The sequence below is a fragment of the Limanda limanda genome, chromosome 5 (genome assembly GCF_963576545.1).
Source record: "Limanda limanda chromosome 5, fLimLim1.1, whole genome shotgun sequence".
Lineage (NCBI taxonomy): Eukaryota > Metazoa > Chordata > Actinopteri > Pleuronectiformes > Pleuronectidae > Limanda > Limanda limanda.
In genome coordinates this window covers 25,945,412-25,961,368 of record NC_083640.1, presented here as the reverse complement: position 1 = coordinate 25,961,368, position 15,957 = coordinate 25,945,412, and the positions used below count along the sequence as shown (strand labels likewise).

The 15,957-nt window shown below is 40.3% G+C and overlaps 1 protein-coding gene across 1 annotated transcript in view; it reads left to right on the top strand.

Annotated features, from left to right (window-relative positions):
• Positions 1–15,957, top strand: part of LOC133002192 (citron Rho-interacting kinase) — a 46,328-nt gene that overhangs the window by 16,871 nt on the left and 13,500 nt on the right. Inside the window, exons 8-20 of the mRNA XM_061071959.1 lie at positions 630–770; positions 3,393–3,518; positions 4,995–5,090; positions 5,292–5,408; positions 5,618–5,727; positions 5,998–6,172; positions 7,171–7,368; positions 7,470–7,523; positions 10,793–10,990; positions 13,270–13,463; positions 13,921–14,056; positions 14,144–14,248; positions 15,627–15,767. Of these exons, the coding sequence (XP_060927942.1) occupies positions 630–770; positions 3,393–3,518; positions 4,995–5,090; positions 5,292–5,408; positions 5,618–5,727; positions 5,998–6,172; positions 7,171–7,368; positions 7,470–7,523; positions 10,793–10,990; positions 13,270–13,463; positions 13,921–14,056; positions 14,144–14,248; positions 15,627–15,767 (1,791 nt within the window). The remainder of the gene's footprint in view (positions 1–629; positions 771–3,392; positions 3,519–4,994; positions 5,091–5,291; positions 5,409–5,617; positions 5,728–5,997; positions 6,173–7,170; positions 7,369–7,469; positions 7,524–10,792; positions 10,991–13,269; positions 13,464–13,920; positions 14,057–14,143; positions 14,249–15,626; positions 15,768–15,957) is intronic.

Here is a 15,957-nt window from a genome sequence, read left to right as displayed (position 1 = left end):
TTACGCTCCTTAACTTTATCAACAACTAATAGATAGTATTACCCAGTGTTGTTTGGGGTATGAAAGTGGTGTAGCTGCATAAACTGTATATCTGATTAATTATATTGTGCACAATTAATATTCCCATACGGTGAAGATCAAGTTTTTAAACATGTACAGTGCAATGGCTGAGTATTGTACTATTGGACTTAACATAATAGAGTATTACAGTGAGGAAGATATTGCGGTCTTCTCATTTCTTGAAAAAACAAAACATTGGGTCTGTCCAATCCCAAGAAGCCATTAGGAACTATAAGAATTTCATCTTCTGATCAAGGAGCTGTGAAATTATCACTTCCAAGTTGATTTCAGGATGTCAGTGGTCCAGTTTGATATGTTTGAGGAGACAGGGCCACATTAACATATTAAATGATCTCAGTTGCAAAATGAGGAAAGAATGTGTAGAGTTACATTTAAGCCATTTTATGGCCATGAGGGGAATGTTTGAAAGAAGAGTTGTAGGAGGTGTAATACGCTGCTGGAGTGAACTGTAAATAACACAAGGTTGATATCAACTTTCTCTTGAAGTTTCTGTACATAACATGCACAGACACAAACGTTGTGATTGATATTTTTCTCTTATCATCTAGGCCTTGAAGGCCAGTGGTGAGGCTACAGACCTCCTTCAGAGTATGAGACTGGCCAAAGAGCGCATGGAACGAGATCTGGAGAGGTTCCAGAACAAGGAAGACTCCAGTGACAGCCTGCGTAGACGCCTCCGTGAGACTGAGGTACATCCACACCTCAGTCATACACAGTACACAAACACACAGCATTGCATAAATACAGTATGTTTTAACATCTTGCCAGTTTGTATCATTATTCTTTGTAACATGCCATTTGTTGATATGCAGCCTCAACACATTATTTGTTAAACTTGTTGCATAAATAAATCTGGCCTTTGTATCTGCTCAGCACAAAGAGCCCATGTGTTCATGTCTAGCCATGATTTTCTTTTGCACCTTTCATAGAGCACTGGTGCTGAGATGCTCAGTTGTCAGGGTTGATCATAACTTAGAAAGCAAATCCACTTGAGTTCCTGTGATTTTTGTATTTTGTGGTTGGTAACAGTACCACAAGGGAACACTGGGTAAACCTAAACACAGTGACTACGTTTACAAGGACATCAATATTCAGACTATTGACCTTATTCAGAATAAGACATTATTTCAGTTATTTGTTTCTAATAGAATATTCCATTCATATTCCCTTTTCCATGGGACAGACCATAGTCTGATTATGACTTGCATCACTGCTAGGGTTGCAAAATTCCGTGAATATTCAAAGTTTGAAACTTTCCATGGGAATTAACGGGAATTAACGGGAATTGACAGGAATATACGGGAATATACGGGAATATACGGGAATTAACGGGAATAAACGGGAATAAACTGGAAATGTTGTAGGTAATTTATACTAACTGTATTTACCTTGTCATATACAGACATTAATATAAACATTTTTTTTTGTCATAGGCTGATTTGAGCCCTGAGGAAACTTTGGGCACTTGACTATATGCTTCTGCATCGTTGTGTCATTCTTAACATAGGTCTTTGCACAGTATTTGCTAATGTACACAGCCTTTCCTTCTACATTGGATGGGGTGAAATGTCTCCACACATGAGATAGTGCACGTAGCATTGTTCTGTAGAATATGATGAGAAGAAAGTTTGTAAAAAAACACTAATGCAATGCCAGAGATATAAATAGTTAGCCAAACAATTGGAATCGTCTGTAAAATATTTTACAATTGATGGATAAATGAAAATGAATGGAAATAGGCTAGATGAACAGATGAACAATCCTCAATCAGCATGCTAATATATTTTCCCCAGTAATATCATCGAAACTTACCTGACTAGTCCTGCACTCTACAGCAGGCCTCAATAGCCCTGCTGTAGTGTGTAGGATGCTGGGAATTATCTGTGCATGTGATGGAAGAATGCACAGTGGAGGGTTGAAATTCAACGTGCAGTGTGTGCTGCATCCATACATCTATAAAATAGAGTTTTGAATGATGTTTTTATTGCTCAGTGTTTCATTTGCGTTTTTGTTTTTTTTCAAAATTCCCAAAATTCCTGAGTTTAACTTCCCATGGAAAGTTTCCGGAAATTTACCGGAAAGTTTCCGCCCCTTTGCAACCCTAATCACTGCATCAGATACTACCAGATACCATTTTGGATGGTTTCTATCTAATTTTGCAAAAGTTACAACTTCTTTTTATTTTCCCATCTCATTTACACCGAGGGCATGCGTTGTCAAGCAGTTGGTATGTGGATGTTGTTAGATGCTGTGAGAACTTCAATAGGACTACAAAATGTGACTAAGGTCGGAATACTCCACTTGTCTTAATTTAATTATTGCTTATTCCGAGTATGATCTTGTTCAGGTTAAGGTATCAGAAAATGCTGTTTACAGTGTCTTATTCAGACCTTTTACTTAATCAGGCTTATATTGGAATATTAGTGCTTTTTTCTGTCTTATCCACCACTCAAAGTGCTTTTAGTGCAAGCCGCATTCTCACACACATTGATAGAGTGCTTTTATATGCGGTGCTTTTTATTACAATACATTCATACATTGTCAGCACAGCCATCAGCTGCAATTTGGGGTACAGTATATTGCCCTTGGACCATTTGGAATGCAGACTGGAGGAGCTAGAATACCGCCCATCTTCTTAGCTGCCCATTACCATGGTGGCATGGCGTTGTAGTATACAAGTATTTACTAATGTTAAACTTTCAAAGTTCTTATTTTTTCATTTGTTTAACAAAATTCTGCAATGTATACTACATATACGGATGAATATTGTTAAAATTGTATGCAGTCTCTGTAGTGACCTATAGAGTATACACAATTTTTAAGGGGATCTTATGAGTTCTTCTAAAATAACACTTCACAATGAGCTATAGATAAGGAAATGTGGTATAAGAATCTTTTAATTCAGACAGGAGAGTGAACAGAAAAAATATATGCAAGTGGTTAAAGTAACACGGCTCCTAAAATCTCTCACACCATCACGCATGGATGCAAATGGTCTCTCTGGAACCATTGTGAGGAATTTAGAATAATGAGATATAAACATTGCAGATGTGCAAGCTCTAACAAGCCAATTGGATCCGGCTGCCACAGGGGATCATCAGTTCTTCCTTAAGGCAGAAGCTTTAGGTCCAATTAGCCTTCCCACTAAATGTGTTTGATGTCCACATAGCAGAAATCACTTTGGATTGGACTGTGGATCTTCTGACCTGAGGTTGCATTTATTAAAAAACCTTAAGAACTATCCGATAGGTCACATAAACCCTGTGTTTGTCTGTATGTGTCTTTTTATTACTCTCATCCATTGTGTGCAGGATGGCAGGAAGACTCTTGAGAACCAGGTGAAGAGACTGGAGATTGTTGAGCGCCGAGAGACTAAACTGAAAGATGAAATCCAGAGCAAGGCCCAGCAGATTCAGCAGATGGCAGATAAGATTCTGGTATGACCCACCTTTCATCTCCTGTGCAGAGCGATATAAACACAGCTAATTGTCATCATAGCAGGGGGAGTGCTATTTTGTTGAATAGTTCTGAAAAAAAAACATAGGTTTTCCATCTAGTATATTTAAGAAAACTAGCATTTCTACATACAGGCTGTAAACAGGTGCCTCATATAATAATAATCAGTCATATGTGATATCTTCTAAATCTAAAAAACCCTAAAACACTCATGAAACACCCACAAAAGTGCTTTTTAATAGATTTCCTCAATAGTGTGGAGATAAACAGACTGAGTAAGATTGACATGTCTCATTCTCTCACTCCCCTGTTGCTTTTGTTTTTAATCTACTGCAAACCATTCACCCAGCTGCAACCAGATTAGAGGTCAGTTTAGCCAGAATAACTGACAACTGATGGGTGTGCTGGGGACCAGGGGACAGCAATTTGGATGCAGCACCAATAAAGGTTTTAATTTTAACATTAGGAATCTTAAATAGCTTCTAAGGTCTGTAACATGTCCTCCTAAGAATAAGGATACTGAGAATGGGCCTTTAGCATGGCAGACTGTTTGACTTAGTAGAACCTAACAATATACCATGAAATTAAGTAAAATATTATTATTTATTACATAAAATAAAATTAAATTATTGCTGGATTACATTTCAGCGTCAAGTTTTCTTTTCTTTTCTTTTATCTTGTTTTATTAGGCAGTATCTTTGAGATTATTTCTTGACATTGACAGCAAATCAACCCAACACAACAAAGAGTTAATTAAAACATTTACTAGAATCATGAAAAACGTCAGATAACAAAGATCTAAAATCACTGAGGGGAATTTAACTCTGCAGTGAAAGGACAGATTGCAGCTCATTCCATTTAAAGTTGCGTAACATCTGAACCCAGTTCTGCGTGTGTCAGCTTGATATATCAGATTGTGGGCTGTAGTGACTAGTTTTAATTGAGAGAGGAGAAGTGAGGTAGTTTGGGAGTTTCATCAGTAGAGCTTCCTGTGCAATAAAGAGTCCCCCAGTGATGATAAGGGGCAGAACTAGGTAATGGATGGATGCACTTACTTAAAACATCCATAGTATTAAAGACAGGGGACAGATGTATTTATTTTTTAATTATTCATTAAATCACCATCTTTTAAACACTTATATCTTATATCAAATACGAAATAACACCTGTGTGATGGGATGGCATTTCAATTTCTTTTTGGCTCCATTACAATCAAAACACCCTCATTTGAGCTCTATAAAACCTGATTATAAGTGTATTTGAAAAGATGATGAGGCACATTACCATCACTGAGTGTGATTAGGTGTTAGTGGTTTGAGAGTTGTTTGAATCCCCTCTATCTGATCACCAATTTTTAGGGGGGTGGTTGTTTGGGTTACTTTCAGCCTTTAGGCAAGTGACTGCTCATCTTTAATATGCAGTGTCTAACTAAAATGAATGTTTTTATTTTTGTGCAGGAGCTGGAGGAGAACCTGCGAGAGACTCATGCCACAGCCCAGCGACTGGAGACTCATCTGAAGCAGAAGGAGAAGCACTATGAAGACAAGATAAAGGTAACATGTCAGAACACATAAACTCACTCACACACGTGTCACGAGCGTAGGATGCAATGTGAAATTACAGGAAGCGCACTGTGCTATGTTTAGTGGTCATGCTTCAGCTGGTTTGCCTTGTGTCTGTCCTCTTCACACCAACCTATGTCCTGTTAAGTGATATTTTGGTTCTGGTTATGTGGGCTGCCTGGCACTGAGCAGGTGCTGGAAACCCAGATGAAGGCGGACATGGCCGATAAGGAGATGCTGGAGTCCAGTCAGAGCAAATATGAGGAGGAGGTGCGGGAAAAGTGCAGTATCATCGGTGAACAGAAGGCGGTAAGAACTGACCGGCTTGACACTATTTCAGGCATATTTCACCATTTATCACACTGACACAGATTTTCTTGTTTGGAATAACCTGGGTAGGTCCTTGTCGAGAACACAGTAGTGAGCCCAAACCTGAGCCTAGTTCAAGCAAGTGATGTGAAGATCCAACTGAATGTTTAATTAAAGCACAAGTTATCGTCTCTATCATTTCTATTCAGATCATAAATGCTATGGACTCCAAGATGAACAGCCTGGAGCAGAGAATTGCTGAGCTGTCTGAGGCAAACAAACTGGCAGCCAACAGCAGTATCTACACACAGAAAAACATGTAAGTACTGATACACAAAACATTGTTTTTCCATTCAACCATAGATTAAAAGCATTGAAAAACTATTTTTTCATTAAATACACTATTGTGAATTCAAGGAAAAGCTGTGGCCTTCTATTGTTGTCACAAATATAATATCTGCTTCAACCATAATGCTGTTATAAGATGAACAAAAGGAGCACACAAGAAGGTGGCTTGTACATAATAATACCTGGAAGGTTTGCCGATATCCAGGAAGTGTTGCATGTTCATGTGTGTTGTTGTTTTCAGGAAAGCCCAGGAGGAGATGATTTCAGAGCTTCGCCAGCAGAAATTCTACTTGGAGTCTCAGGCTGGGAAGCTGGAGGCCCAGAATGCCAAACTGGAAGAGCATCTAGAGAAAATGAGTCAGCAGGAGCAAAGCAATAAGAGCCGTGTGCAGGAGCAGGAAACCAGGCTCAGAGAGGTGAGAAGATATTAAAGGGGTCAGGGCAGAAAGTAGGGTTAGGGAAGTGAGATTCGTGGGTGGATAGATTATTAGATACAAGTTTTTACCATCAACAACACACAGTCAAACGTTCAGTCAAGCTGTCCCCTTTGTGCCAAAAACTGTTTCAATACCAAGTCCTTTTTCAGCTGTTTTGAACAAATCTACACAATCAAACTTTGCTTAGCTTAAGTTTTCAACTGGTCAAATCACCCACCAACATCTGGCTTTTGTCTGCACCGGGAATGGATACAGTTAGCATTCCCTCCCGGGTCAGTTGACTCTTCAGTAGACAGAAGGGTTTATCTGTTCCGGCTCCCATCACCTGCGAGGGAATATGACACACTTCTGTTCTTTATTTTGTCAGTCTAGATGTTGACACAGCAATTTTCCTTTGCAACTTAATGTTTTTGTTATGTCTTTTTTATATCTTATACTTATTGGTGTTTTATACCTTAGACACAGTATGCGACAGCAGTTTTCTCTTTGAGTCGTGTGAAATGCAACACTGGCACGACAGCGAGGTGAGAGTGCTTCTCGGTTTCAGGCGTGTTTGGGACATTGAAGATGAGTCACTGGGGAAAAAAACTCAAATGCAAACTCCTCTACTTGCAATGAGAAAGAGTCAATTTCCTTCAAGTGACCCCACTGTATATACATATACTTATTTCATAGGTTACTAATCCTAGCATTGATGTCTGAATCTCTTGTAATTACCAACTTACTTGTTAAAAAACATACAGATGTGTAGTTATAATTGTGTAGTAGAGGGAAAAATCATATTGTTTAAAATTCAATAACATAGAACGCAGCACAATAAATCAAGGTGGACTCCGACACAGTGAGGTGTCAGGTGTAATGCCCTCTCATCCCTGCAGTTGAGTCAAGTCAACATGTCTCTCTCACTGCTCCTTTGGATGAATCCTCTCCTCCTGCTCCCTGATCCTGAATGGCTTCCTTTCTGTCGGCCTTTGCAGATCGGGCTGGAGAACGAGGAACAGAAGCTGGAGATAAAGCGTCAAGTGTCGGAGCTGACCCTGTCGCTGCAAGAACGCGAATCCCAGATCAGCAACCTGCAGGCGGCTCGCCGGGCTGTGGAGAACCAACTGCAGCACGCCAAGACTGAGCTGGAGGAGACCACTGCCGAGGCTGAGGAGGAGATCACTGTGCTCAGAGTGAGAGACAGAGGAAGTAGAGGAAAGATGAACATGATGTCTCTTTAGATTTTACATAATTCACTGAAATCTGTCCCCCTCTGTCTTGTCATATCACTTAGGCACACAGGGATGATATACAACGCAGGTTTGATACCTTGAGAGACAGTTGTGCGGTAAGTTGCTCACCTACTCGCTCACAGTTTATTTTATCATTTTCTCCAGGAATAGATAGTGACATTTTCTGGTGACATTGTGCGTCAGCTGAAGCTTCACACATCCGCACTAACAACCAAGGGTTGACACTCACAAGGGTTTTCTGTCATTCTTGTGTTAAGTTTCCCTGTACTTCCATTTATCACACTCATCATCCTTATTTACTTTTGTGGAAGTGTATTATTTACTCAAACTGTCATCACCTTCGGGCTCCACACTGATGTTTTAAAACTCTCCCAAATTAGTGATAGAATAATTCTCAAATGAGCAGTTTGCTTTCACCAGATCTGCTGGAACAGTAACAGGACGATAACGGCTGTTATCCAAGCATCATGGTTGATGAGGCATCATGGACAATTTTGTATTCATCTACGCCAACTATTCTGTAGCCAGAGGCATTTTGTTTTCTGTCCATCTAATCCATTCTCATGAGCATGATATCTCAGGAACGCCTCAAGGATATTTCAGAGAGCTTATTTTGGCCTGGTGAACAGGATATCTCTTCATGGTGTCACATACTCGACATGACCTTGAAACCCTGTGGACTAGTTTGTCATTGTCTTCCCTACTTAAACCCATATCCTGCTCTTGCTTTATTTTACAAGATTAAATCTTCTTGTTACCATAGCTTCTGATAATGAGGCATCATGTGAGGTCAACCGAATAATGATACATGACGAAACCAATCAAAAGTAGCTGAATCTTATTCAAGCAAGCTATGTTCTTCACCTGTTTAAGTTCTTGTCCCGATCTTACAGTGAATTAAAAGTTGTTTATTCATTTATCTTATAGATATTGAGCGCAGCTGTTAAAGTATGTTTGAATCCCAAAGCTTTACCCTGTTCAAGTATCGTTTTTTGACATTTGCAAAGGTACAGTCACCAACACAAGTACACAACAACATGCAGTTCCTTTTTTAATAGTTCTTAATGTCATGCAGCATTGGATGGTGTCACTGTGGAGCCTGATGGTCCCATTAACCTTGAGAAACAGATTTAGTCTCATTGAGTGCTTTAAAATGAATATATCTTTAATAAACACAGAAGCCACTATGATCTTCCTTTATCCCAATGCCCTTGTTTCGAGATCCACCCACTCACAAACTGTTTAGAGAGCACTTGTCCATAGATCCAGCTGGCCAACGTCCAGGCCAACGCAGACAGATTCTGCAACGAGCAGATCTTGAAATTTCACTCTGTTTTTTGCACTGCTCCTGTAAGACTTGAAACGTCAGTCTCTCTGTTGGTCCGTCTGTTGAACATTGTGGAACCAAACAAGCTGTCTGGATCATTTGCTGAATGTCACATTATTTGAACTTGTATTGACAGACCTTTCCCTAATATTTCCCGAAAATATACTGAGAGAATCCCTGCCCCTCCAAGGTTCAACTATTTCTGTCTTGAAAATACCAGAAACTTTCCTCCTATCCAAATAGACTACAGTGACATTTTTGGCTGCACTACTTAAGACAGTAGAAACACTTAAGTTATGATGAACATGCACCATGCTGGAGGAGCAGGTTCTCGAGCTGGAGACCCTGAATATGACCATTTTGACTGTTTGACAGCTTGGTCATTTTTGAAGTTTTTTTTCGATCACTTTTATTTCTATTTTTCAAATTTTGAATAAAGGGTGTTTTTTCAAATAAATATAAATGCCATGATGTAGAGAGGTTCCAAACAGTTGAATCTACGTGGGCATAGGCCCTGCAAAGTCCAGGAGTGTTTGAAACACAGTGGTGTTATGAGTCATGTTCCACCCTTTTATTAGGATTTTTATATAAATTTGGTAATTTATTTGATATTAAAACCAGCATTAATATATAATATGTCTGGTTGTGTTAGACCATTGCAATATTTAATTCAAAGGACTCCTCTTGGATTCCACATGGTTATTTCAACTAAAATAAAATGATTGCAAATTTTACAGTAGAATGAAGTTGTATCCATATCAGCCGGCCATGCAGTATCCAGATTACAAAGAATGGACTCAAAGTGGTTACATTTAGAAACTGTTTGCAAAGCACCATCAGGTGACTTCACTCTCCACTGCATTTATGCCGCTTAGTCTGTTTGATAGAGAGAGCAGATGTTCCTCTGTATTTTGTGCCATGGGTGTACAGTAAATGTTACATTAGTGTTAGTCAAGGGAATTGCAGAACTGATTTCCTGCCTCTCTAACTAGAGTTTATGTTTGATGTACGCACAGCCCTGACAAATGGTATGATGCTGATTGTATTCAGCAGTTTTGAGGATGCAAAGCTCTGGGAGGGATTTGCTTTAAGTCTGTGAGTTGCTCTATAGATCAGGATGAGAGGTGAGGAGAGTAAATACAGAGGCTTGCCAGATCACCACTTGATCCACTCCACCGCGGACTGTCCCGCCCCACCTTAAGTATTTAGTTGCTACTGTCAGTCCCCGGCCTCGGGGGAGCAGAAGCACTGAGTCAGTCCAGAACAGACAGCTAATTTATGTACTTAAAAGCTTTGCCTCTTTTCCCCACCACCTTGAGTTCTGCGTGGTACACATGTTCTCATGAGAGCTGAGAATCAGGGGCTCTTCACCTCAGCCTCATCAGCCTCTAACCCCCGTCTCCCTGCAGCGTGCACAGTGACCATGGCTGATTAACGGAACACACTGGTGCTGATGAAATGATTAACTGGCTCCTTCCTCCGATTCCTGAATCCTGAGTTAGAAACAAGTAGTAGAGCTGATCACTGCATCAAATCAAAGTAATGCAGCAGTGAGTTTGACTATGGGTTACTTGGGTCAATGGTGGATGAATAATCATACATACAAAGCTATGCCTGTATGCAAGATGTTAGCGAGAACACTAAGTGTATAATACAGTAGAGTGGGATTCTTCTCCTAGATTCTTTTAAACATTTCATGTGTCAAATAGGTGAAGGCTTAAAAAACTAATGTGGAGGTGGTTTCCTTTACTTAAGCTGAGTTTATTCACCCTTTTATTTGCAGAGGAGTTAATCCAACTTTCAGGTGCCTTTATGAACCACAGTCTACTTTATAGTCAAATATAATTCATGTCAAAACAGTCATATTTGTTCAGGGCTTTGAATTAGTTTACAGACAATAGAGAGGAAAATTAAGAAAATGTATGTTGTGGTCAATTAATAGTTGATGTTACCTGGTTGATTCTGTATATTATTGTTGCAGAATCAACTGTATACCGTGCTCTCTTTAAACTTGCATGCCCTGGTTACTCTCGGTAGGTGATCACAGATCTGGAGGAGCAGCTGACCACACTCGCTCAGGAAAACGCTGAGCTGAACCGTCAGAACTTCTACTTGTCCAAGCAGCTGGACGAGGCCTCGGATGAGAGAGAAGACCGCCTGCAGCTCAGCCAGGACGTGGACAGACTGCGTCGGGAAGTGGCCGACCGCGAGATGCACCTGAACAACCAGAAACAGGTACCTGGCTGGTGGTCAAGTTCTGATACATGATATGTTCTTCATCTGCTTATGTCAAAAGGTCAATCATCCAATATTGGTATGCCATGTTGATTTGTGGGTAGAACAGGCTGATACTGGCCTCTTAAATATCTGCCCATATTGTGGTCGAACTCTAGATTTGAGAAGCAAACTGCAGTTTTTTTTATTTAACTCATAGTATCCCTGGTGCTCCAGTAAAGACCCGGCATTTAACTGTAGTTAATAACGTTTTATCACTGGTGGTGATATAGAACAATGTTCTTGCATGTGGGTCCCACATTAATTTACTGATGGCTGTAACATGTCAAGCAACACAGCCATGAAAAGCAGGAAAGAGGAAGACTGCTAGCAAGTGAACAAAGATGTAAAACAGTTCAGGTTCCACAATGATAAAAAAAATTGCGCTTTACTTTCACAACATTTGTTAGACTTGATTTGTTAAACAAAAACATATTTGTCTGCAAGAAATCCGCACAGGGCAAATCTAAAGAGATATAAAAAGAACATTTATTATCATATCCTGCATTCATTGCTCTTTACTGCTCCTTACTGCTATTATTTATGTTGGCTTTATTATCCATTGCACTAATTTATATGTGATACCTGCTGTTCTCCATCCATTCACTCTGTAGAGCACCTTGGACGGACTGCCCCTCCCAAGTAAAACACACACAAACAAACAAAAACCGCTGACTTTCAAATCCAGTCACAACTCAGGAAACAGGTCACCAAAATATCCACCAGTTTTCAAATTTCTGTATGAACGTGCCAATAATAGCAGCTGTCATTGGTTGAACATTTGAAAAAAAAAGAAAAAACCCAGCAGTTGCAGTTTTCTTTCTAAGACAGATGTACTCCTTCCTCTTGTTCCGCTCTCTGTCCCTCTTCCCACCTCCCACTCACACTTGGTCAGTCAGACACCAGTTTGACAGGTGACCCAGACATCTCTCCCAGCCCTGACAGTGTTAAGTGTAAATCAGGCAGCAGAAACCCTGGGAATATTTCAGTATTGTTATGTGCTGTATTCTGGATGCAGGGGGAGAGAGAGTGCGAGCGAGGAGGCTGTGTGATGTGTGCGCTGGCCCCGTGGGAGGAGATGTGTGTGGGAGTCCAGCAGCGCTCTCGGTCCTGATGGTTGTGTAACCACCGATGGAAGTCATAGACGAGGGATGGGGTGGTGTGTGGGAGGGATGTGTCATCCCCATCACTCCCAGGTCGTGTCAGCTGTGGAAGCGTTGGACTAGAGGGCTGCAGTACCAGCACAGGCTATATGTGTCTCCCGGTGCTTTGTCTAAAGCAGTGTGTTGTAAGACATGAAACACAGGGCTTTGTGTAAGGCCCTGTGAATAACACTGAGAAATATTGTGTCAAAACATATCATGTAAATAATCCTACAGCAGCACTGATACTGGTCTTTAACTGATAAGTCTTTTTTGATTGCAGTCTTGTGATTGATACAACAGGTGGATATCCACACTACACAAATCCCATAAATATGAACCTAAAAATGTGTGTTTTAGATGTGGTATAACAGAGGGCTTATTTTCACATTGCTCATGGTCATGTACAAAGATAAATATATTGTGGCAATACTTCAGCGACATCATGACAAAACTTACAGGATTTGACTTTCCAATGGATCTGCTTATTGAGAAATGGAACCACCATCTTTCCAAATCTAAATGTTATTTTAAATGAATAGCTGAAGAAAAATCACATATACTTTTTAAATAACTATAAAATCTTTCTGAAAATTTGGCAGCCCTGTTTGACCTGTATTGACACATTGCCAATGCCTGTATCAGATCATCTGATATAAAAATGTTACCAAAATTGATACATCAATGGTTTTCAGAGTAAACTTGGATTGCTTACATGGCCACCTGTTCATTTATTAATGTTGGAGCCATTCATATATATATATATATTATTTTATTATTTTTTTTCTTCATTTAACTCCTACCTCTTCCTTTTGTGTGACGGTTTGTGTGACGGCCCTTTTTTTGTTGTGATCGGGTCAGGGAGAGGATATGCAGCTGTGTTTTGTTTGTCTTGATAAACCCAACATTTTATATTAAAGCTTTCCAAGTAGGTCTTTTGAGAACAGAGGTTCCTAATAGTTCATCAACAGTTCTAATCTGGTGAACTACACTCCTCTCTCTCTCCTTTATAAATCCGCAGTCTTTTCTGAGAAGTAAGTAATGACTTTTGCTTTCAACCTGAGAAGAATTTCTCATCTAAATCATTTTTTGCACCAGAACCTTGAGACACTGAAGACCACATGCACCATGCTGGAGGAGCAGGTTCTGGAGCTAGAGACCCTGAACGACGAGCTGCTGGAGAAGGAGAGACAGTGGGAGGCCTGGAGGGCGACACTGGAGGAGGAGAAGAACCAGGCTGAGAGGAGGACCAGGGACATCCAGAGACTACTGGACATAGAGAAACAGAACAGGTGATCAACATTCACACATATTTACAACATCAACATGATATTTCTCTGGACATATATCGACTGAAGTGATCTTTAATATCTGCAAAGACAGTATCAGTTTATTTATAATTTATATTGAAAACTGTTTTTGCTTTGAATGTTTCTGTTGGATCTGTATCCCTCTGCCTACACACTGAATACAACAGGTTGGCCGTATTCACTAGGGTTTATCAGAAGGTATTCCGGGAAATATATAAAATTATTTTCTGAGTTTGTGTGGGCAGGGCAATGTGATGCAAAGTGGGTAAAGTAACTGCTTTAGAGAACTGCAACCAGCAGCTCCTCACTTTGCAAGGGTGTAGAAATAGAATATTCAAATAATTACTGTAATAGAAAAAGAGCCAGTAAACACATTATAGTCTCACTCAGAGAGTATACAAAAATGATCAGTGGGAACATGTCATGCTGTATGTTGTAGGCTTCGTTCGGAGCAGCGCAGCTCAGAGTCTCGTCAGGCTGTGGACCAGGCAGTGAAGGAACACAAGGCTGAGATCCTGGCCCTGCAGCAGGCCCTCAAAGACCAGAAACTCAAAGCTGAGAGCCTTGCAGACACTGTGAGCATTTCCACACTGTTTAAGTAGCACTGTACTGCTTGTGGTTAACAGATGTTGCAGCAAATTCTTCCTGCGTTCTCTTCTCAGATGAATGATCTGGAGAAGAAGCATGCCATGCTGGAGATGAACGCCCGCAGTTTGCAGCAAAAGCTGGAGAGTGAGAGGGATCTGAAGCAGAGACTGCTGGAAGAGGTACATTCTCTATTTTCTCACAGACAGACATGTATTATTCATTTTGTTGATTTCTGAGTAGATGAGAAGTAAATACAGCCCCTGCAGCTAACAGCTGACATTACAATGGGTCTTTCTTAAAATGTGTACTCAATAGGAAGGTCACAAGCTCATATTGTGTTTTTCCAGCTTACGATTAATCCACAGTTTGATAATAGTATCTCTGAGTATTTAAACCTTGAAGTATTACTCAACATCCATTAGCACCTCTGAGAAACTGACTGAGCCTCAAACTGATACCTATAAAACAGGGGAGGCTGCAAATGATATCAGAGACTATCATGTAACTGCAGAGGAGCCGCAAGACAGTGTAGCTAACACCGGAGGGTCGTTCACTTTGCAGCGTATAACAGGGTCTACACAGGAGTCACCAGAAGGAAATCAAAGATGCAACCTCATCACAAAAGTCAGCATCTGAAGTCTTCAAACAGAACACATTCCTTGTTATCTGCATCTGGGTTGTGTGGCAGTGGCACAGGAAACACTGCACAGAAAGGGATGGATGTTTCCCACTCAATATCAACAAACCCACTAAAAAGAGGCTGGCTTCTACTTCAGGACAATGATTCAAAGCAGATCTCAAAATCCACCATGATCTAATTCAAGAATCATATACTGAAGCTTTTGGAACGGCCCTAACAGTCCCAGACGTCACTGATATCTGTGGGGAAAGATGCTGTGTGAGCAACAATATCACAGAACTTCAGAGTGAAAATCCTTAAATTGAGAATAAAGACTCTCAGCTGCCTGCAAAAAAACAAGCTGTCATATCTCCCAAACCGGAACTGACTTAGGTTTCCCAGGATTACCCCAAAACTACTCAAACCTTTTTCCATGAAATTGTTTGGAGAGGTGAGGCATGACCCAAGGGGTGCTGATCTGGATAAGGGGGCGCATACGCAAATCTTTTAAATTTTAATTTTCTTTAATACTTGGAGATGGAGCATTTTTTTTATCAGTTTAGGTAAGTTCATGAAATAGAAACGGCACATTAAAATTTAATTAAAATCTCAGTTTAATGTTAGTTTCCTTCACGGGCTGTATTGTTTATTTTTGACTTCAAACATCAACAAAGTACCTAAATATTAGTTGTTCAATTGTTTTTGTGCTTGTTACCTTATGTCTTCATGTTTTTATTCCATGATTCATGCTGTTGCTGCAAATCAAATTACTATTACCAAATATAAACTTGTTTCTCTTGCGTGCGTTGTGTAACAAATGTCAAACCATGCTGCAAGGTTAAGCCGCTGCTATCACCGGAAATAATCAATTGTAAGAAGCTCAAGTGGCAAAGTCACCGAGTGCAAACGGTGACGAAAGAGCGGTTTTATCTCCACAGCAAGAGAAGCTGCAGCAGCAGATGGACGCTCAGAAGACCCACATCTTCCGCCTGACCCAGGGGCTGCAGGACGCCCTGGACCAGACTGACCTGCTGAAAACTGAGAGGACCGACCTGGAATACCAGCTGGAGAATATCCAGGTGCTCCTGCACAGACATGCACATGATAGACCTGTCAATGTAATGTCTATGCACAGAGCTGACACAGAGGATATTAGAAAGTTGAGTTACCACAGTCACATGAATACTATAACTTGGAGCAGATCTTTGTATCATTTGCTGTCTTGTTTTTTCCCCACTTGTTTTGATATTGAAAGCTACATGCACATAC